General features: G+C 44.5%; 1 protein-coding gene across 1 annotated transcript; it reads right to left on the bottom strand.

The window, feature by feature from the left end:
- Positions 1 to 511: 511 nt before the first annotated feature.
- Positions 512 to 22,648, bottom strand: catsper1 (cation channel sperm associated 1). Its single transcript, XM_016998448.2, has 12 exons — positions 20,403 to 22,648; positions 18,066 to 18,302; positions 17,654 to 17,767; positions 16,323 to 16,482; positions 14,294 to 14,385; positions 14,028 to 14,171; positions 12,625 to 12,688; positions 12,101 to 12,173; positions 10,445 to 10,499; positions 9,875 to 9,965; positions 1,892 to 2,006; positions 512 to 610 (listed from the first exon to the last, which is right to left on the bottom strand). Exons 1-12 carry the CDS (start codon positions 20,674 to 20,676, stop codon positions 581 to 583), a joined length of 1,449 nt encoding a protein of 482 aa, XP_016853937.2. The 5' UTR covers positions 20,677 to 22,648; the 3' UTR covers positions 512 to 580.
- Positions 22,649 to 22,661: the final 13 nt, after the last annotated feature.

Below are 22,661 nucleotides of genomic sequence, written 5' to 3' on the forward strand. Positions count from 1 at the left end.
AGATGGTAGAGTCTCAAATTAGGTTATGATTTTACAAATTAAGCACCAAAACATCATGTTATACAACACATTTGACAGAAAAAGTAGTTCAGTACACGGTAATGTTATGTTGTAATTACTGTATTTACAAATTTAGCCCCAAAATATCATGATATATTGAAAACATTGACTACAAAAATGCATTGGATAATTCAGAACCTTGGATAAGCAAGTCTTGGATAAGTGAGACTCTACTGTATATGTATATATAAGCTTTGGATAGCTTTGAATGCTATTTGATGGCAATTTTTATCAATACTAGTGTCCAGATGATGAATAGTGAGGTCTTCTACATTTCCTCAAAGGGAAGATCTGTAGTGTTTCATTCCTGTGCTTGAGCATTCAAAATCCATTTGTAGTGGCCCCGACATAGCTAAACTCAGCTGACACAGTGCATTGGGAAAATGTACATTGTTTAATTAAAAAAAATATAACATTCTACTTAACAATATGAAAGTAACAAATTAAATATTGTGCGGCAGTGTTTGGGAGGAAGGAGAGACCCAGCTGTCGAAGCGTCATGAAAATGTCTTTCCGTTCTTCACCCAGGAAGGTACTCAACTTCGCTTGTCTATAAGCAGAGAGAGAAAAATAAATGCAACAGGTTAGTCCCGTTATTTACTTATTTATTTATTTATTTGCGATTTATATCCCGCCCTTCTCACCCCAAAGAGCGGCTTACAAGTTATATGTACATACAATATATATTAATATATAATAATATTAATAATGGAATACAATATTATACTACTAATATAATATTAATTATATATTATATATTAAATGTAATATTACATTTATTATTATTAATAATAATAATAATAAATATTTATTATTATTAATATTACATTTATTATTTATTGTATTGCTTATTGTGTTGTGATATGTTGTTCTTTTATATGCTTTTTATATTGTATTGTTTTGGGCATGGCCCCATGTAAGCCGCCCTGAGTCCCCATTGGGGAGATGGTGGCAGGGTATAAATAAAGTTTTATTATTATTATTATTATTATTATTATTATGATATAGTACAATATAGTAATTTAATGCTTATATTGTGCTATGCTAATAATATATTGTATGTTCATTTGATTTGTAAGCCGCTCTCTATATAAATTATATATACAGTAGAGTCTCACTTATCCAAGCTAAACGGGCCGGCAGAAGCTTGGATAAGAGAATATCTTGGATAATAAGGAGGGATTAAGGAAAAGCCTATTAAACATCAAATTAGGTTATGATTTTACAAATTAAGCACCAAAACATCATGTTATATAACAAATTTGACAGAAAAAGTAGTTGAATACGCAGTAATGTTATGTTTTAATTACTGTATTTACGAATTTAGCACCAAAATATCACGATATATTGAAAAAATTGACTACAAAAATGGCTTGGATTATCCAGAGGTTTGGATAAGTGAGGCTTGGATAAGTGAGACTCTTTGATATAGTCAAAAGTGACTAATCAATAAAGAATTATTGTTGAAGTGAGACTCTACTGTATGTATATGTGTGTGTGTGTGTGTGTGTGTGTGTGTGTGTGTGTGTGTATAATTAGCATAGCATGTTGCTATGACACAGGAGACAAGATGGAACTATCCTCCTGGCTCTCACTTATTATTATTATTATTTATATCACTTATTATTCTCATTTATTCTCACCAAATACACGAATACACGCAATGATGTGGGAAAATTAAGTGACCCTGGATTCAATGCAGATGACTCAAATCAATTTGTTTTTTATTTTTCTCTTTGATGGATGCCATGTCCTGTGGAAGCTTTTTTAGACCAAATTAATAGCCTTTGAGGCTTCCTCCACGCGAGTAATTAAATAGGAGATGTATTACCTCAAAGAAAGTGTCCAGGATCTTGTCGGTTGTACACGACTGAGACCTGAACTGCTGCAGGTTGGTCTCAATGGCGGTCATCAACTGGAAGTAGCTGTAGAGGAGCTGCCATTCTCTGAAAGAGAAATAGAAGGGAAATGTGAATTGGGGTTTTTGACATCTGTGCGTTTACTTCTTATAGGGGAGAACCAAGAAAGAATATGTATATAATTACCTTCAGACTATTTATTTTATTTATTTAACAAGTCAGAAGCAAATTGCAGATATAGCTATTATGTATAAAAAACCACAAAGGACATTATACTAAATCTCCTTCGACCAGAAGCTGTTGTGTCCGACTCTGGGGGTTGGTGCTCATCTCCATTTCTAAGCCGAAGAGCCGGCGTTGTCCGTAGACACCTCCAAAGTCATGTGGCCATAGGCATGACTGCATGGAGCACTGTGACCTTCCCGCCAGAGCAGTACCTATTGATCTACTCACATTTTGCATGTTTTCGAACTGCTAGGTAGGCAGAAGCTGGGGCTAACAGCGGGCGCTCACTCCGCTCCCTGGATTCAAACCTGCGACCTTTCGGTCTGCAAGTTCAGCAGCTCAGTGCTTTAACACACTTCGCCACTGGGGCCCCTGTATATATGAAACATACATTGAATATCCTGTTTTGACTTGGGTCCCATCTTTATATACAGTAGAGTCTCACTTATCCAACATTCGCTTATCCAACGTTCTGGATTATCCAACGCATTTTTGTAGTCAATGTTTTCAATACATCGTGATATTTTGGTGCTAAATTCGTAAATACAGTAATTACTACATAGCATTACTGTGTATAGAACTGCTTTTTCTGTCAAATTTGTTGTATAACATGATGTTTTTGTGCTTAATTTGTAAAATCATAACCTAATTTGGTGTTTAATAGGCTTCTCCTTAATCTCTCCTTATTATCCAACATATTCACTTATCCAACGTTCTGCCGGCCCGTTTATGTTGGATAAGTGAGACTCTACTGTATCTCATTTATGTACCTTTATATATCTATTTATGTACCTACTATGTTCAAGACTCGGAATGCGCCTTGAATGTATATTTATATCTATATTTATATGAATGTTTTAATGTAATTTAATTCAAATTTATTTATTTATTTATTTACTACAATTATATCCCGCTCTTCTCACCCCAAAGGGGACTCAGAGCGACTTACAAATCAAATGAAAATACAATATATTATTAGCATAGCACAATATAAGCATTAAATTACTATATTGTACTTGTTATGATTGAGCCTCATGGCTCTGTTACTGACAGACGTGGGCGTAAGACTCCTCGAGAGTCAGATACTCTCGAGGAGCGAGAAAGAAAAAGACTGCGAGACATTTTTGCAGCACCATCTGACGAAGAGTCTTTTGAGGGGTTTACGGAGAGAATGGAGGAGGGGCTGGTTAGCTCGGAGGAGGATGAGATGGATTGGACTCGGGTAAGGGAGGAATTGGGTGCCACTGGTCATGATGGGATAGAAGATGAATGGGGACCTTCAGGATTAGACCCATGGCTTAGCTGGAGGGATGGGACGGGATCCACAGCTGGAGATGCTGTGGGGCGTAGTCAGAGGTGTTCCAGCTCTGATGAGGAAAGTGATGAGGAAACGCCCGGGTTAAGGAGGACAGCTGACAGTGATGAGGATTTGTAACTGGCATAAAATGGGGCTTGGGAGCAATTGCAAATTGCGTTGGGCAAGGTAATCTGGACGAACGCTTGGGATCTGTGTGGGACGCTTTCCTGAAGACTGGTGTGTTTTCCTGTGCTGAGACGTAAGTTGTTTTGGAATTCAGGGTCAGACGGCGGGAGGAATTGTGTGGGCATTTGTTTGTGCAAACCTGTGCTTACTCTTATTAGCTTGACCTTCCGTCGTCTTCTTGACGGACGCCATCTCCTGTTTTGAAAACTCGGACTGAACTGACCACGGCTTGTCTTCCCCCCTTCTTGGACTTGGAATCTACAAACGTCTGCTTCTGGCTTTGATCTACGGAAAGGAACTGGGTCTACTCTACTGCTACAATCCTTGGCTGATCTGTTCGTGTTGGAAATCCTGTCTGCTGTGTGTGTGGGAGCGACGCAAGTTACTCTAAGCACAGTGTTGGCAGCAGAGAGGAATCTGCTGCCAATTAGTTGCATTCTTTTGTATCTTTTGTTCCTCGGCTTTTGTTTTGTTTATCCCCAGGCTGAAGCAAGCAGTTTGTTTTTACCCGGATTAAACTCCGGTTTAATCCGGTTTATCTTTTGAACGTTTTTCCTTGCCCCTTTTTGCTCCTAAAGGCTAATACTGCCTGGCCCTTGTATTTTACGGGCATTTTTGAGTTCTGTAATCCAATAAACTCTGTTATCTTGAACCTTGTGGCGTTCTGTCCTTGACAGATTGCCCAACGCCCATAAAAAGTTTATTGCAGCAATAAACCCGTCAGGAAGACGATGGAGGAGTTAAGGGCCAAATTTGACCAATTACAAACGGCTTTTACCGTCAGCCAAGCAGCTCATGCTGTGAAAGGACATGTTTTGACTCCTGAACGCTTTGACGGAACCAGGTGCAAGTTGCCAACCTTTTTGGCACAAGTGGAGCTTTATTTTTCCCAGCTCAGTGCTCATGCTTTTCCTACAGACACTAGCAAGGTGGCATTTATTTTGAGTTTGTTGACCGGTCCCGCAGGACAATGGGCCACTAATTTAATTTTGGGAAATGACCCAGTCAAGGACAATTTGAATAATTTCAAACAGTTATTAACTGACACTTTTGGGGATCCTCTCCGCACGGAGAATGCTGGGTGGGCTCTGTATCGGTTGAAACAGGGAAAGGGGACTGTTTTGGATTACTTAAATAAGTTTAACCTGTATCGCCACCAGCTGGATTGGGGGGAAAATGCATTCATGCTTTTATTTACTGCCGGGTTAAGTGATATGCTCCAGGATGAATTAGCACGCTTGGAGCCGGCTGAAAATTGGGACGCCTTAGTAGCTAAGGTGCTGCGTTTAGACGCAAGGTTCGAGGCTCGTAAACACTCGAAAGCAATGTGTGCGCCACCTATGCATATTACCAGGGCACCTGTGGTGATGGGGGAAGAGCCTATGGAGCTTGGGGTCTTTAAAAAGCTGTCTACAGAGGAAAGGAGCCGTAGGAGGCAGCTGGGGTTGTGTTTGTACTGTGGGAATGCGGGGCATTTTGCCAAAAACTGTAATGTGAAACCTTCTCAGCTTTCGGGAAAAGGCCAGCCCTAGTGCGACGTGAGTCCAACGCACTAGGGCTCCTCAAGCAGTCAACTGAGGGGAGGAAGCATGTTTTCGTACCCATTACATTATCTGTTGGGGGAAGGGAACTTGTTTCTACTTTGGCACTGCTGGACTCAGGGGCTACGGTCTCTTATGTAGATATTGAGTTTGCTAAGAAGCATGGCATTCCTAGAGTGCGCAAGGCATGCGACGTGTGGGTGGAAGGAGCAGATGGGAGACTGCTGGAGACTGGGGTGGTTAACCATGAAACCTCAGCAGTAATGTGGGAGGTGCAGGGAGTAACGGGAACGTTTGTGTGGGATATTACGAGTTTGCCTAGATATGATGTGATCCTGGGGATGGATTGGCTAGCTGTAGTAAACCCACAAGTAGATTGGGCGACACGTAAAGTGACCTTAAAGAGGCAGGATTGTTGCACTCTGAATGTTACTCAATCTGATATGGAGGGAGTGCCTGCTGAGTATGGGGAGTTCTCTGATGTATTTTGTAAAAGAGAAGCGGACAAATTACCACCGCACAGGCCATATGATTGCGCCATCAAGTTAGCAGAAGGTGCGAAATTGCCAGCAGGAAGGCTGTATGCCTTGACTGTACCGGAAAGGCAAGCTTTGAGGGAGTTTCTAGATGAAAATTTAGCCAAGGGGTTTATTCGCCCATCTAGCTCTCCAACTGCGGCACCAGTATTCTTTGTAGCCAAAAAGACTGGGGAACTTAGGCTGGTCTGCGACTATCGGATCCTAAACAAATACACCATTCGGGATAGGTACCCGCTACCTTTAATCTCGGAACTATTATCAAGGGTGCAAGGGGCTAAGGTTTTTACCAAGCTTGACCTGCGGGGGGCATATAACTTAATCCGTATACGGGAAGGGGATGAATGGAAGACGGCATTTAACACGTGTTTCGGATGCCACGAGTTCCGAGTCATGCCTTTCGGACTTTGCAACGCTCCTGCGGTCTTCCAGAGGTTCATGAACGATGTGTTCAGGGACCTAATTGACCAATTTTTAGTGATTTATTTGGATGATATCTTGATTTTTTCTAAGGACGAGAAAGAACATCGTCAACATGTCAAGCAGGTTCTGCACCGTCTGCGGGCTAATGGGCTTTTCGCCAAGGCTTCCAAGTGCGTCTTTCATGTGCCTGAAGTGGAGTTCCTAGGTCATGTAGTGTCAGGTAGGGAACTTAAAATGGATCCACATAAGGTCGACGCCGTTAACTCATGGCAGGAGCTAAAGACTAAGAAGGATGTACAAAGGTTCTTAGGTTTCGCTAATTACTACCGGGAGTTTATTCCGAATTTTGCAAAGCTCACGGTACCTTTGACGCAGCTCCTGCGTAAGAAACAGCCATTTGTGTGGGGGCGGGAAGCTCACGATGCGTTTCTACAACTTAAGTCTAGTTTTCAATCGGACAACATACTAACACATCCTGATGTTGACAAACCGTTCGTGGTAGAAGCGGATGCTTCTAGCTACGCGTTGGGGGCTGTATTGTCTCAGAAGGATTCCTCAGGGACCTTGCGTCCCTGTGGTTTTTACTCGCGGCAACTAACACCCTTCGAGCAGAACTATACCATATGGGAGAAGGAGTTGTTGGCGATTAAGGTGGCGTTTGAGGTGTGGCGGCACTGGCTTGAAGGGGCACGGCACCAGATTGTGGTCAGATCTGATCACAAGAATTTAGAGCACTTACAAACAGCAAAGAAGTTAAACCAGCGTCAAATCCGATGGGCTTTGTTTTTCTCCAGGTTTAACTTCAAGGTGCAGTTCGTGGAGGGGAAGGCAAACTTGCGGGCCGATGCTTTATCCCGCAAGCCGGAGTTTAAGACCAATGAGCAGGTAGTATGTCAGACCATCTTGCCTACTGCCTCTCTATGTGTTGTAGACAATGAGCTCGGGTTACATGACCAGATCCTTGAGGCTCAGAGGGATGATGTGTGGACTCAGGAGCAACTGATGCTGCTATCAGCAGGTAACCGTACAATACTGCCGCATCTACAAGATCAAGACGGAGTATTGGTACGCAGGGGGCAGGTCTACGTACCAGTGGGGGCCCTCAGGTTGGAGGTGATTAGAGCCCACCATGACGAACCCATGGCTGGGCACTTTGGCAGGTTCAAGACCGTACAGCTTATCACCAGGAGCTACTGGTGGCCAAAGATGCGGCAAGACATTCTGCGCTTTTGTGACAGCTGCGCTTTTTGCCAGCAGAGTAAGACGCCTGTTGGGCGCCCTAGAGGGTTGTTGTCGTCTCTACCTGTTCCGGAGAGGCCATGGCAAATCATTTCCATGGATTTTATTTCAGATTTGCCTAAGTCTGGGGGTTATACTTGTATTTGGGTGGTGGTGGATTTATTTAGCAAACTGGCTCATTTTATTCCTTGTTCAACCATTCCGGCGGCCCCTACGTTGGCCTTACTATTTACTAAGCACATCTATCGTTTGCACGGAGCACCCGAGGTGATTATTTCAGATAGGGCTCCGCAATTTGTGTCACGCTTTTGGAAACATTTCCATGAGTGCTTAGGGACTAAGTTAAACGTTTCTTCAGCTTTTCATCCGCAGACGGATGGACAGTCGGAACGGGTTAATGGGCTCTTAGAGCAGTATTTGCGTTGTTTTTGTTTAGATCAACCCACGGCTTGGGTGAAGTGGTTACCGGTGGCGGAGTTCGCTTACAATAATGCGGTGCACACGTCTAGTCAGCATACGCCATTTGAGCTAACTTATGGTTTTCACCCACGGGGAGGTGTGGCGCCGTCGACCAATGTGGTCTCTTCGGACCCTGTATACCGCTCTTCGGAAATGGCTGCACTGCATGATGTTGCCCGTCGCTTACTGTTGGAAGCTAAGGCAACGCAAAAGACTCAGGCTGACCGCCACAGGCAGGCAGGGGAGGAGTTGGAAGAAGGGGATTTGGTGTGGTTATCTTCCAAACATATTAAACAGGCTGGGGGAAAGTTTGCGCCACGATATTTGGGTCCCTTTCCTATCGTTAAAAAGATTTCTTCCGTTGCGTTTCGTTTGCGTTTACCGTCTAGTTTAAAGGTCCATCCAGTCTTTCATCGTTCGCTGTTGAAACTAGATACCTCTAGTCGTCGTGGTGCTATAGCGGAGGGTATCACTGCCACTTCTCCGCCATCGGGGGAGGAGGCCTTTGTGAGAGGGGATAGTGTTATGATTGAGCCTCATGGCTCTGTTACTGACAGACGTGGGTGTAAGACTCCTCGAGAGTCAGATACTCTCGAGGAGCGAGAAAGAAAAAGACTGCGAGACATTTTTGCAGCACCATCTGACGAAGAGTCTTTTGAGGGGTTTACGGAGAGAATGGAGGAGGGGCTGGTTAGCTCGGAGGAGGATGAGATGGATTGGACTCGGGTAAGGGAGGAATTGGGTGCCACTGGTCATGATGGGATAGAAGATGAATGGGGACCTTCAGGATTAGACCCATGGCTTAGCTGGAGGGATGGGACGGGATCCACAGCTGGAGATGCTGTGGGGCGTAGTCAGAGGTGTTCCAGCTCTGATGAGGAAAGTGATGAGGAAACGCCCGGGTTAAGGAGGACAGCTGACAGTGATGAGGATTTGTAACTGGCATAAAATGGGGCTTGGGAGCAATTGCAAATTGCGTTGGGCAAGGTAATCTGGACGAACGCTTGGGATCTGTGTGGGACGCTTTCCTGAAGACTGGTGTGTTTTCCTGTGCTGAGACGTAAGTTGTTTTGGAATTCAGGGTCAGACGGCGGGAGGAATTGTGTGGGCATTTGTTTGTGCAAACCTGTGCTTACTCTTATTAGCTTGACCTTCCGTCGTCTTCTTGACGGACGCCATCTCCTGTTTTGAAAACTCGGACTGAACTGACCACGGCTTGTCTTCCCCCCTTCTTGGACTTGGAATCTACAAACGTCTGCTTCTGGCTTTGATCTACGGAAAGGAACTGGGTCTACTCTACTGCTACAATCCTTGGCTGATCTGTTCGTGTTGGAAATCCTGTCTGCTGTGTGTGTGGGAGCGACGCAAGTTACTCTAAGCACAGTGTTGGCAGCAGAGAGGAATCTGCTGCCAATTAGTTGCATTCTTTTGTATCTTTTGTTCCTCGGCTTTTGTTTTGTTTATCCCCAGGCTGAAGCAAGCAGTTTGTTTTTACCCGGATTAAACTCCGGTTTAATCCGGTTTATCTTTTGAACGTTTTTCCTTGCCCCTTTTTGCTCCTAAAGGCTAATACTGCCTGGCCCTTGTATTTTACGGGCATTTTTGAGTTCTGTAATCCAATAAACTCTGTTATCTTGAACCTTGTGGCGTTCTGTCCTTGACAGTACTATATCATTCTATGGTAATATTATTAGTCACATTACATTTAATATATAATATATAATTAATATTATAATATTATATTATTATTATTATACATTGAGTTGAAATGCAATTGTGATTGTTTTATATATGTGTTTTATATTTGTAAGCCTCCCTGAATCCCCTTAGTGGGTGAGAAGGGCGGGGTAGAAATGTTGTAATAATAATAATAATAATAATAATAATAATAATAATTGCAAATACAGGTATTCCAAAATTCTGTGGGACACTGCTTCTGAAATCACTTCTAGTCCCAAGCATTTTGGATATACAATAGGCTATAAACACATTAATAGATACATATTTCCCTGCTTTTAATAATATCGAAAAACCTCTGGTCCTTCTTACTTGTCAATCAGTTCAAGGCTGCCATATTTCTCCATCACCAACCGCCTGAAGAATTCTTCCTCATCTACCTCTTTCATTTGGGTTTTATCTGCTATAGAGGGAAAATAAGACTTTTGAAAATGGCCGTTTGAGTAGCATATTTAAAGAATATAAAATTATGAGATATAACTGCTCCAAGTTGAAATACAGAAAGCAATATCAAGCAAATATCTGTACTCTTAAGAGGAGCACCTTTAGAGAACTTTGTTAATGAACGGCAACCAATGAGCCAACATCTCAATGTAAAATTAATCTAAAAATTTACATAGGGGAACCTATGCGACTGTAGACAAGGAGGAAACGGATATTAATTTGTAGATGGGAAGTGTTGCACTGTACGCAACAAACACTTACAAATGTATGTCTATTTGAATGAATTAAAAGTAAATAAAATAATAAGTAGTCGTATCAAATTGCATCAATTCTACAGTATAGGTAGATGTTCCCAAAGTCCCTGAAATCTTTGGCACTGCTCCACCATTAGTTATTCTTACTCAGCCCATCTTTAGCTCTGTGCAAGCAGTTGTTTACCTGCTTTTTTGGAGGCAGGGTTGTCTTCAGTGCTACCTGCCACTGTGATCACCTTCTGCCGGATGCCGGAGGGGAAGAAAAGACAAAAAAGCGAGTCAGAGACGGGACAATAATAATATTTGTGGGAGAAACAGAACAAGCCTGCCCTCTCCTCTGTGTGAAATATCTGTTTGTTTAGGTTTATATTTTGTACACATTAGGAAGAACTTTCTAATGGTAAGAGCTGCCTGAGGGCCTGCCGGGTTTAAGCCAATGCTAGATGGCCATCTGTCAGGAGGGCTTTGTGTTTTTCTATCTGTGAGAAGGTGGTTGGCCTGGATGGCCTTTGGGATCTTTTCTAATATAAAGTATGACCCCCATATTCACAGAGATTATTATTATTACAGTAGAATCTTACTTATCCAACACTCGCTTATCCAAGGTTCTGGATTATCCAACGCATTTTTGTAGTCAATGTTTTCAAGACATCGTGATATTTTGATGCTAAATTCCTAAATAAAGTAATTACTACGTAGCATAACTGCATATTGAACTACTTTTTCTATCAAATTTGTTGTATAACATGATGTTTTGGTGCTTAATTTGTAAAATCGTAACCTTATTTGATGTTTAATAGGCTTTTCCTTAATGCCTCCTTATTATCCAACATATTCACTTATCCAACATTCTGCCGGCCCGTTTATGTTGGATAAGTGAGACTCTACTGTATTATTACTATTACTATTATTATTATTATTATTATTATTATTATTTTATTGTATGACACAGAAAACAAGATAGATATGCTGGATTTTGTTTCACAAAATCACAAGTCGAACACTTCCCAAGTGTCTAGGACTGTGTGATGTATTTTCGGATGATGCGTGCAGATCCCAGCAGGGTGGCCTTTTGCAACTGGCAGATCGTAATTTTGTCAATGTCTATTGTTTCCAAATGCCGGCTGAGATCTTTTGGCACGGCACCCAATGTGCCCATCACCACCGGGACCACCTGCACTGGTTTCTGCCAGAGTCTTTGAAGTTGTTTATTATTATTATTATTATTATTATTATTATTATTATTATTATTATTATTATTTTATTGTATGACACAGAAAACAAGATAGATATGCTGGATTTCCTTTCACAAAATCACAAGTCGAACACTTCCCAAGTGTCTAGGACTGTGTGATGTATTTTCAGATGATGCTCGCAGATCCCAGTAGGGTGGCCTTTTGCAGTTGACAGATCGTAATTTTGTCAATGTCTGTTAATTATTATTATTATTATTATTATTATTATTATTATTATTATTATTATTATTTACTGTACATATATCCACAGATTCTAAGACCATAGAAGTAGAAGAATATCTAATAATAATAATAAGTTTTAAAGCACATGACCATCTGTCAGGAGTGCTTTGATTGTGCCTTCCTACCTGACAGAACGGGGTTGGACTGATGGCCCTTGGGGCCTCTTCCAGTTTGTATGATTCTATGTTGAGAACTACTGCACTACTCTTGCTTTCTCCTTTGTAACTCCCCAACAGCCAAAGTTTTACATAATCTGCTGAGTCTTCAACTGAGGGAAATGCATGCTTAAATAAAGTGAACCCAGCCAAAGCCAAGCAGGAAGTCTCCCCTTGGCACCCATCCTTTCACCCTTGGGAGCTCACCTTTTGCTTCTTGAGCTCGTGTCGCTTCACCAGGGCCACCTGGAAATTGTCGACCAGGACTGCAATCACCAGGCTGCAAAAGAAACAGTCTATGAGCCAGGTTTGCCCCCAATAAGGCACTACATACAATACTCCTGAAATTATCAAAACAATCATGTATCACAATTAGAGATGTGAGTGAAAAATTTTCCTTTGTTTTCTTTGTGCTATCGTTTAGTTTCGATTGTTCGTCTACACGAAACGAATGACGATATTTTAGTAGGAAACGAGAGGTGACACGAAAACGAAAGACGTCTTTGTGTTTGCTTTCGTTTTCCTTTTGTTTCTGTCCCGTAACAATAAGCAGGTCCTGACAGAGGGCTGCTTTGCCATGTGTAGCAATGGGTGTTATTAAGAAGGGTAGCTAGCTATTGTGGGAATCTAAGCTGAGCCTGGGAGAGGAAAGCCTCCGCATTACATCTGACGTGTGTGGAAATTGGTGTTAATAATAATACTCATAATAATAATAATAGGCCCAGACTTACTTGAGAAGCAGAAAGTATTCCACCAGGATGTAGGTGATTAAGAAGATAATGATGTACCAGGACCCTGGGAGGGAGAAAGGGAATATTGCCACATGAGGACAGATAATACTAATTATGAGGGTTTAATAAAAAGTAATGCCTTTTCCTTCGTTACTTGGGTTTGAATGGGAATATTTTAATAAATCAAACGCAGAAAAAATCCTTAGAATGTGCTCTTTAACTACCACTATTCACTTTTCCACATCATCACCAGACAATTGGATACATTTCTGCCAACGATGAATAAGTTTTCTGAATCGAATACGGAAGAAGTCAACACTCAGTTTCCGCAACCAGCGTCTCACAGTCTCCATCGTGCACAGATCTTCTAATAACCAAGCAAAGCAATAATGTGACCCACACGTTCTTGTGAAATGCCGATGATGCTTGAAATTTCTCTCTGAGTGATACGATGATCGTCCTGAATCAATCTGTCCACCTTTTGCTTGTGAAACTTGGTGGTTGCTGTCACAGGACGTCCAACTCTTTGTTTGTCACGCAAGTCAGATGTTCCCACCTCAACATCTTTAAACTCACTCGCCCAACGATGCACAGGAATCGCATCCACACAATCACCATAAACAGCTTGTATTCTCTGATGGATCTCCTTTGGGGTGACACCTTCTGCTGTCAAGAATTCAGTGACTGCACGTTGCTTAAGTCGCATTGACCGACCGTCTGCGCAGGGTTCCATACTTTGCACTTTAACAACCCAACCGTTCAATGCCAAGGCTTCCCACCAAATGGAACCGTCTGTGCAGGGTCCCATACTTCGCGCTTTAACAACACAACCGTTCAATGCCAAGGCTTCCCACCAAATGGAACTGTCTGCGCAGGGTTCCATACTTCGCGCTTTAACAACACAACCGTTCAATGCCAAGGCTTCCCACCAAATGGAACCGTCAGCGCAGGGTTCCATACTTTGCACTTTAACAACACAACTGTTCAATGCTAAGGCTTCCCAACAAATGGAACCGTCTGTGCAGGGTTCCATACTTCGTGCTTTAACAACCCAACCGTTCAATGCCAAGGCTTCCCACCAAATGGAACCGTCTGCGCAGGGTTCCATACTTTGCGCTTTAACAACACAACCGTTCAATGCTAAGACTTCCTGCCAAATGGAACTGTATAGGAGAGTCTACTGAACAAGCCAGTACTGCCGTCTGTTGAGGAGTTACGAAGGTGGAAGCATTACTTTTCAGCAGTGACTGCTGGCCATAAGAGTTGGAAGGGACCCCCAAAGGCCATCCCGTCCAACCCCATTCTGCCAGGCAGGAAGACACAATCAAAGCCCGCCTGACAGATGGGCGTCTTAACCTCTGTTGAAAAGCCACAATGAATAGGTAGCCCTCCACTTCGCTTACCGGCCTCATGGCATGTCAGATAGATGAGAGACCAATCGTCCAACGTGAACATCTGGAAGAGGGTGAAGATGGTTTTGAAGAGGTCTCCAAAGTGCTTTGGATCAGCGTCATGGAACATGTCCCGCAGCACCACCGAAGACATGACTGAACAGCGAGAGGCATTGGTTAAGGAACATAATCGTTTGCTTAGAATCCTGAAGTCGAAAGGGACCCCCAAAGGCCATTCAGTCCCACCCACGAGAAAGCTATCTTTCTCAGGAGGATACAGAGGAAAGAAAACATGAGGAGGATAATGGCCCCGATGGCTTGGGAAGAGAGCATGAAAGTGCTGGTGATTTCCTGAAGGTTCCTCATCACCCTGCGGGGAAACAGACAAACAAATACGGAGTTAATTTGAGCTCCAAAAGGACTGCAGTCAAATCCCAGAGTACTAGTATTGGGAGGATCCTATGCAGCTTGACTTTGGGGTGGCATGGTCTCTGAGTCCTTGTGAAAAGTAGGGTATGAATAATAATAATAATAACAACAACAACAACAACAACAACAACAACAATGTATTTCATCTCTGCTCTGCCAGCAGAATATCATGGGTCATCCTGAATGGTTGGAATAGCACACTGCATTGCACATCTTGCACTGATGAAGACAGCAATAGAGTCCTAGAGTTGGAAGGGGCCTCCAAAGGTCATCCAACCCCATTCTGCCTGGTAGGAAGACACCATCAAAGCCCTCCCAACAGATGACCAGCCTCTGCTTAATAATAATGATGAAACCATTGATCATATCCTCAGCTGCTGTAAGAAAATTGCACAGACAGACTACAAACAGAGGCACAACTATGTGGCCCAAATGATTCATTGGAACTAATGCCTCAAGTACCACCTCCCAGCAGCAAAGAACTGGTGGGATCACAAACCTGCAAAAGTATTGGGAAATGAGCACGCAAAGATACGGTGGGACTTTCGAATCCAGACTGACTAAGTTCTGGAACACAACACAACATCACAGTTGTGGAAAAGAAAAAGGTTTGGATCATTGATGTCGCCATCCCAGGTGACAGTCGCATTGACGAAAAACAACAGGAAAAGCTCAGCCGCTATCAGGACCTCAAGATTGAACTACAAAGACTCTGGCAGAAACCAGTGCAGGTGGTCCCGGTAGTGATGGGCACACTGGGTGCCGTGCCAAAAGATCTCAGCCGGCATTTGGAAACAATAGACATTGACAAAATCACGATCTGCCAGCTGCAAAAGGCCACCTTGCTGGGATCTGCGCGCATCATCCGAAAATACATCACACAGTCCTAGACACTTGGGAAGTGTTCGACTTGTGATTTTGTGATATGAAATCCAGCATATCTATCTTGTTTGCTGTGTCATAATACAATAACAACAACAACAATGTATTTCATCTCTGCTCTAGCAGCAGAATATCATGGGTCATTCTGAATGGTCGGAATAGCACACTGCATTGCACATCTTGTACTGATGAACACAGCAATAGAATCCTAGTGTTGGAAAGGCCCTCCAAAGGTCATCCAACCCCATTCTGCCTGGAAGGAAGACACCATCAAAGCCCTCCCAACAGATGACCAACCTCTGCTTAATAATAATAATAATAATAATAATAATAATAATAATAATAATAATAAGTCCTAAACACTTGGGAAGTGTCTGGGTGTGATCCAGCATGTGTAATAATCTCGTTTTGTATCAAACAATAATCTATATATATAAAAGAGTGATGGAATCCCGGCGACCAACAAAACAACAAAACTAAACACCCCACAACCTCGAAAATTGACAGCACGGCCCCTCATCCATGCCTCAAGGTTGATACAACAAAAAGAAAAGAAAAATAAAGTCCTAATTAGAAGGAGAGGAATAATTGTTTTTATCCAATTGCTGCCAGTTAGAAGGCTAAGCTCCGCCCACTTGGTCTCCTAGCAACCCACTCATCCAGGCAGAGTTAGGCCTCACATAGGCCTCTTCCACACTGCCTATAAAATACAGATTATCAGATTTTAACTGGATTAGATGGCAATGTAGACTCAAGGCCCTTCCACACAGCTATATAACCCATTTATAATCTTATATTATCTGCTTTAACTGGATTATCTGGACTCCACACCTTTACCCTTTATCTTAACTACTACCAATTCCTCAATACTTTATTTCCCATACCACCATACTTTGCCACAGCAACGCGTGGCCGGGCACAGCTAGTAATAATAATAATATCCTAGAGTTGGAAGAGACCCTTGTTTGTGTGACCCTACAGTTTTGGGTTGCTGACCGGAGCGTCAGGAGGAAGCGGATGGCCCGGATGGCCCGGATCCCTTTGCATATCTTGAGGACCCTGAGAAGCGCCACAGTGTTGTCCCGGTTGCCTTGCCGAGAGGAGATGAACAGCGGCAGCACGAAATCCAACACCGTCATGATCATGATGAAGAAATCTGGAGGAGGGGAGGAACAGATAGACAGATGTGGAAACAAACTCCACCTAATACAAACTGTGGTTGGCACATCTACACGGACTACTTAAATCAGTTTCAGACCAGACAGTGATTACAAAGGAACCCTGATGGCGATGACCCAAAATGTGCATCAGTGTTGGGGCTCAGCAAGAGGCTGGGGATTTCTCAGAGGATGAAGGGGATGATGGGTTTCCAATTGAGGAGTCTGTGTGTCATCAGGGTGAATTGCACGCCTTAGATCAGAGAGAAGTGCAGGCAGTTGAAGACGGAGGAGGTCCAAGGTAATTTTCAAGTGTAGGCGAACAGAAATTTTGCCCCCCCCCCAAACCAATCACTGAAAAATAAAAGCGTTGGATAAGTGAAAATGTTGGATAATAAGGAGGGATGAAGGAAAAGCCTAAATAAAGAACAACACTCTGAAAACAGGGAAAATCCAGATAGGAAGCAATCAGGGACAGCTAACACCACCCAAAAAAGGATTCTCCCAGGCAAGAGGAAGCACAGGGCCATTAAATGCTAATCAAGGTGATTAATTACAACATCCACACCTGCCTCCCAACAGACAAGAGCTCTTTCTCCCACCCTGGACATTATTCCACAAATAAACCCCACTTGCCTTGCTTCCAAGAGACGGCAGCAGGCTCCGGAGTGCCCGACGCTGGCTCCGGAAGGCCCACCCGGCCCACCGGAAGGCCCGACGCGGGCTTCCGGAGCCTGTGCTGGGCCTTCCGGAGCCCGCATTGGGTACTCCGGAGCCCGCGTTGGGCCTTCCGGTGGGCCAGGCGGCCCGAAGAAGGCCCGCAAGGCTCGAAGAAGGAGGCGGGGGGTGGCGCCATCCTCCCGGGGGCCTCAACTGCGCCCCCAGAATGATTGCGCCACAGGCAGCTGCCTAAATGGCCTCGCCGGTGGACCGGCTCTGATTGAAGATGGATTGGATTCCAGTGTTCATTTCTTAGCAACAGGAAAGGTTAAAGGTCCATTTCTCTTGGGAATTGGCATTCAGCTAATGGGGAGTTTTCCCGCAATATCAGATTAGGTCTCTAGACGAAGGGAGTGAAGGATAGATTCATGAGAAATCCTTGAAACCCAGATGTGTGAGGCATGATCCCATGGGTTCTTGGTTGGGCTTGGAGCCAACTAAAGGACCTACCAATGTCATTCCAGGGATCCCGGAAGTATTCTAAGTCCAACGCGATTATCTTGAGGATGGCCTCCACCACATAGACAGACAGGAAGGCAGGATCCATGGCAGAGAAGAACCATTCTAGGGAGGGAGAAACACCGCAAGAGATGTCACCATGGCTTGTAAGGGGAAGCTGCACCAACACTGTTGAATTAATGCAGTTGGATACCACCCTGGTCGGCTTGTTGTGGAAACAAGGACTGGGGACAAAACTTCTATAGAGACCCCTTTTTCCCCCATGACAATAACTTCCAAGAGTGAATTTCCCTTCCGAAGGGTAGATTTCTTTCACTTCCTGTTGTCTCGCCTCCGTTCCTAACTATTAGTCAGATGTTTGTAACTCAGGGATGGCCTGTATAAATCACATAAATGTCCTCACCTCCCCGAATTTCGACCACAGCGAAGGTCTGGGCCACCAGCATCGTGATGTTGATGGCGACCACGGTGCAGATGAAGATATCGAAGAAGACGGACTGCGTCAGTTCGTGGATGATCCTCCTCAACGTGATCAGGTACGGATGGACCCGGTGCCAAGAGCGGTACAGCAGCGCCTTTATGCTCAACCGCCGCCGCCGGTGCTTCCGCTTGGCTTGGTACCGGAACGATTTACCTGTGGCTGAAGTTCACGAGAAAGCAAATGCCTCATTGCACAGGCCCACCCCATAGTTTTCCTGCAGAATAAGCTAATCTTAAAAGCTTATGACACTGTAAATCATTGCCTTCTTCCGAGGAAAAATTATAATATCACAAAGGACTACCACCTCACCCGCTTCATAGGAAATCTGCTACAAAAGCAGGAGCTTTTTTGTTGAGTTCCGGGGTCAGAGAAGCAGAACGGCCTGCCTCAGGGGAGCGTGCTTTCTCCATCAATTTTTAACATCTACACAAATGACCAGCCATTGCCAGAAGGCACAGAGAGTTTCATCTATGCCATCACCGCCCAAGCAGGGAGCTTTGAAATGGTTGAACAGAAGCTCTCTGAAGCTTTAGGTGGTCTTACTGCCTATGACAGGGAAAACCAGCTGATCCCTAATCCATGTGCTTTTCACCTTAAGAACAAACAAGCATCTCGAGCTCTGAGGATGACCTGGGAAGGAATCCCACTGGAGCATTGCAGCACAACAACACACCTGGGAGTCACTCTGGATCGTGCCCTGAGTTACAAGAAGCACTATCAAGCAAAAAGTGGGTGCTAGAAATAATACCATACGAAAGCTGATGGGCTTCTGGGGATCAGAAGCAGATACAGTGAAGACATCTGCCCTTGCGTTTGGCTACTCTGCTCATGTCCCGCTCGTTGTCTTCTCCCAGATCCCTTTCGCATGGACTGTTTCCAAGCCAAGTGTCACTTATCCACATCCCTGGATCTGGATGCTACACTCCTCTTGATGCAACCTAGAATCGCATTGGCCTTTTTCGCTCCCGCATCACACTCTCGGCTCATGTTCAGTTTGTGCTCTACCGAGACTCCTAGATCCATGTATTGTTGAAGGCTTTCATGGCCGGAATCACTGGGTTGCTGTGAGTCTTTTGGGCTGTATGGCTTTCTCTCCTGACGATTTTCCCACATCTGTAACAGGCATCCTCAGAGGTTGTGAGGTCTCTTGGAAACTAGGCAAGTGTAAGGTCTGGGGCAGTGATTCCCAAAGTGGGCGCTACTGCCCCCCGGTGTGCGCTGGAGCAATCCAGGGGGGTGGTGATGGCAGCTATTAGGACACGGGGGCGGGGCCAGGGGAGGGGCGGGGCCTCTTCCCAAGTGCCGGAGACAGGGCTGAGCACCTGAGGCACCTGTTAGGACACACAGGGGGCGGAGCTAGAGGAGTGGGCGTGGCTTCTTCCCAAGAGGCAGAGAATCTTCTATACCTCTCCTGAGGCGCTTGTTGGGATACAAAGGGCGGGTCTAGGGAATGGGGCAGGGCCTCCTTCCAAGAACCTGAGATAGGGCTGAGCCTCTATACCTCCCTCCTGAGAGGCCTTTTAGGACTAAAGGGCGGAGCTAGGGGTGGGGGCGGGGCCTCTTCCCAAGAATGTGAGGCAGGGCTGAGCCTCTGTATACCTCCCCTGAGGCACTTGTTAGAACACAGGAGCGGGGTATAGAGGGCCAGCCCCGTCAAGCACTTGGGAAGAGGCCCCGCCCCCTGCTCTAGCCCCGCCCCCTGTGTCCTGGAAGGCGCCGCAGGACATGGATAGAAGCTCAGCCCTGCCTCAGAGCTCATAACTCCGCCCATCCCAGTCCTGGCCGCCCATTTGTGGCCCCGCCCACCTCCCCCTCCCAGCCCTACATCTTGGACTAGGAGAGGCTCAGCCCCGCCCCCTTGAGCAGGAGCCACGCCCACCCCTCTAAGCCACGCCCCTTTCCAGGGGGTGCTGAGTCATATTTTTTCTCGAAAGAGGGCGACAGGCCAAATAAGCTTGGGAACCACTGGTCTAGGGTCTGTGCAAGGTCTCCCACCCAATACCTTACATAGATATATAAACCCCACTTGCCTAGTTTCCGACATACCTCACAACCTCTGAGGATGCCTGCCACAGATGTGGCAAAATGTCAGGAGAGAAACCTTCTGGAACACGGCCAGACAGCCCGAAAGAGTCACAGCAGCCTACTCCTAGATTCCTTTTCTAGGCAGGTGCCACCCATCCCGTACATTTCCTTTTGCGTTGCCTAAGTGTGGCTCTTAGGAATGACCCACATGCACACATCCCCAGCGCCACTCACCTTTGGCCCGAACAGACGAATGGGTACCTTTGCTCCCGCGCCTGGTCTTGGGGGCTTTGCTGTGTTTGCGCAAGTCCTTCGACCGGGTATCCCCTGGCGGGATCATCGAGGTGATGGCCATGATGGTTGACGGGTCCGGGCTGGGTGTCGAATACCCCGAGACCTGGCCCAGGGAAGACCCCGGGCTGATCAGCGTCGAGGAAGAGACATGCTCTTTCTCCTCTTTCTCGAGCTGCGACACCGAAGGCAGGATGGGCACCGTTAGGTAATCCATGGCTGGGGCTGTGTCCTTGCATCCAAAATGTCCTCTCTTTGACGGCCGCCGCAACTCGGAGGAGCATTGTGATGCTCACGGAATATGGAAGACCTCTGCCTTCCGAAGGCTTCGCTTCCTTTTGTGACGACAATGTGCGGAAGAGCCTTCCAAACATTTCATGTGTTGCACCCCTAGGCTGCGTAGGCCCCTCAAAACCACCCTGGAGCCCCAGAATATAAGCAAGGAACAAATCTGCAAGTTTAGTCCAAGCTACAAGGTTAATGCTGGAACAAAAGTCAGGGGTCTGGAGCAGAAATCCAAACTGAACATTCAACTGAATACACAGAAATCCAAGCCTGGCACTAGGATCAAGATACAAAACTGCAGGAAAGAACATGGAATTCACAGGAGCACGAAGCAGAGATCTTCCTCTCTTGGAAAAGCAAAGTTACCACCTCTGACTCTGTCAGAGAAAGCAACCCTTCTTAAGGGAAATTCAAGGTCTCTTTCCGTGAGACATTATTTCGTTTCAAAAGCAATCGTTGACTTCTTAATAATAATAATAAAGTTATTATTATTATTATTCTGACACACTCCCTTTCTTTCCTCTGCTTAGTTATTGCCTTCCTTCTGTCAAGCTCATTAGCCCTCTCGCCTTCTCACTTCCAGAATCCGAACTAGAATGTCCATCTGGCTTCAGGAGATCCGACCTTGACTCCTTTGAGGAATGCGGTTCAAGCTGCTTGCTTGAAACCATCATGTCTCTGGTCCCAGAATCCACTGGGACAAACTCTGGCTGCATCTCAGGCCCAAGCTCAGATGGAGCCTGGGCTACAACATCATGCCAGCAGCATCTCTTCCAGACAACGCACCATTTCGTGACACAGTCATTCATTTTTACTTGCAAACTAGCTCCTTATAAGCAGTCTGGACACATACCTAAATCTATGCATACACATCATATCGAATTGGAAGATATGTCACGAGTCACCTAAAGCAGACCTGAGAGGTGACCATCCTATCATCTTCTTCTTCTTCTTGCAACCCTATCATGAGTTTTCTTGGCAAGATTTAATGAGAAAGTGTTTTTGTTTTCTATTTGAGGCTGAGGGAGTACACTTTGTCCAAAGTCCGCAGCCAATGAACAAACTCTGGAGTCATTACAATGCACAGACGTGCAATCGAGCAACATCTAAATGTGGTCGGTATGGACAAGGTTGTGAATGCAGAACAACACACAAGCTGACAAAGTCTTGCGACAGTTTGCTTTTGCCGGAGTTTACTGGGAAGTGCAAGATTCAGCTGCTGAACGGACTCAGTGCAGCTCAGATTTGAACCTTGGTATCTCCAAAACACACATTTAGCTGTGCACATAAATGCATTTGGCTGACTATAATAATAATCTATATATATAAAAGAGTGATGGCATCACGGCGACCGCCAAAACAACAAAACTACATGCCCCCCCCAACCTCGAAATTTGACAACACAACCCATCATCCACACCTCTAGGTTGATACAAGAAAAAGAAAAGAAAAATAAAGTCCTAATTAGAGGGAGAGGAATAATTGCTTTTATCCAATTGCTGCCAGTTAGAAGGCTAAGCTCCTCCAACATGGTCTCCTAGCAACCCAATAATAAATAATAAAAAACACTAAAAATAATTAAAAACACTAAAAGATTAATACAATAAAATACTATAATAACAGAAAATAACTAAAAGTAATACAAGAAAATAATAAAATATAATAAATAAAAAGATAACTTACAATAAAATTAATTAAAAAATACATATAACTTCAAATAAAAAGTACACAACAATTTTTAACCAATACCACCACCACTTTGCCACAGCAATGCGTGGCTGGGCACAGCTAGTATTATATATGCCCAGACATGAGCAAGCTTTCCATTATTTTGAAAGTCTCCCGTTTTACTAATGTGGAATTACCTTATATTTACCTAGTATGGGACCATACCTAAAGGGTAGATGAAGGCACCAA

The sequence above is a fragment of the Anolis carolinensis genome, unplaced genomic scaffold (assembly GCF_035594765.1).
Source record: "Anolis carolinensis isolate JA03-04 unplaced genomic scaffold, rAnoCar3.1.pri scaffold_14, whole genome shotgun sequence".
Classification (NCBI taxonomy): domain Eukaryota; kingdom Metazoa; phylum Chordata; class Lepidosauria; order Squamata; family Dactyloidae; genus Anolis; species Anolis carolinensis.

Bases quoted from the DNA above. Each gene is read 5' to 3' on its own strand.
- catsper1 (XM_016998448.2), bottom strand. From the start codon at position 20,676: ATGGATTACCTAACGGTGCCCATCCTGCCTTCGGTGTCGCAGCTCGAG. The intron at 14,386-16,322 runs GTCAGCAACCCA...GTTTCCCCGCAG, and splicing joins CGCTTCCTCCTGACGCTCCG to GGTGATGAGGAACCTTCAGG. The intron at 10,500-12,100 runs GTGAGCTCCCAA...GGCATCCGGCAG, and splicing joins ACGAGCTCAAGAAGCAAAAG to AAGGTGATCACAGTGGCAGG.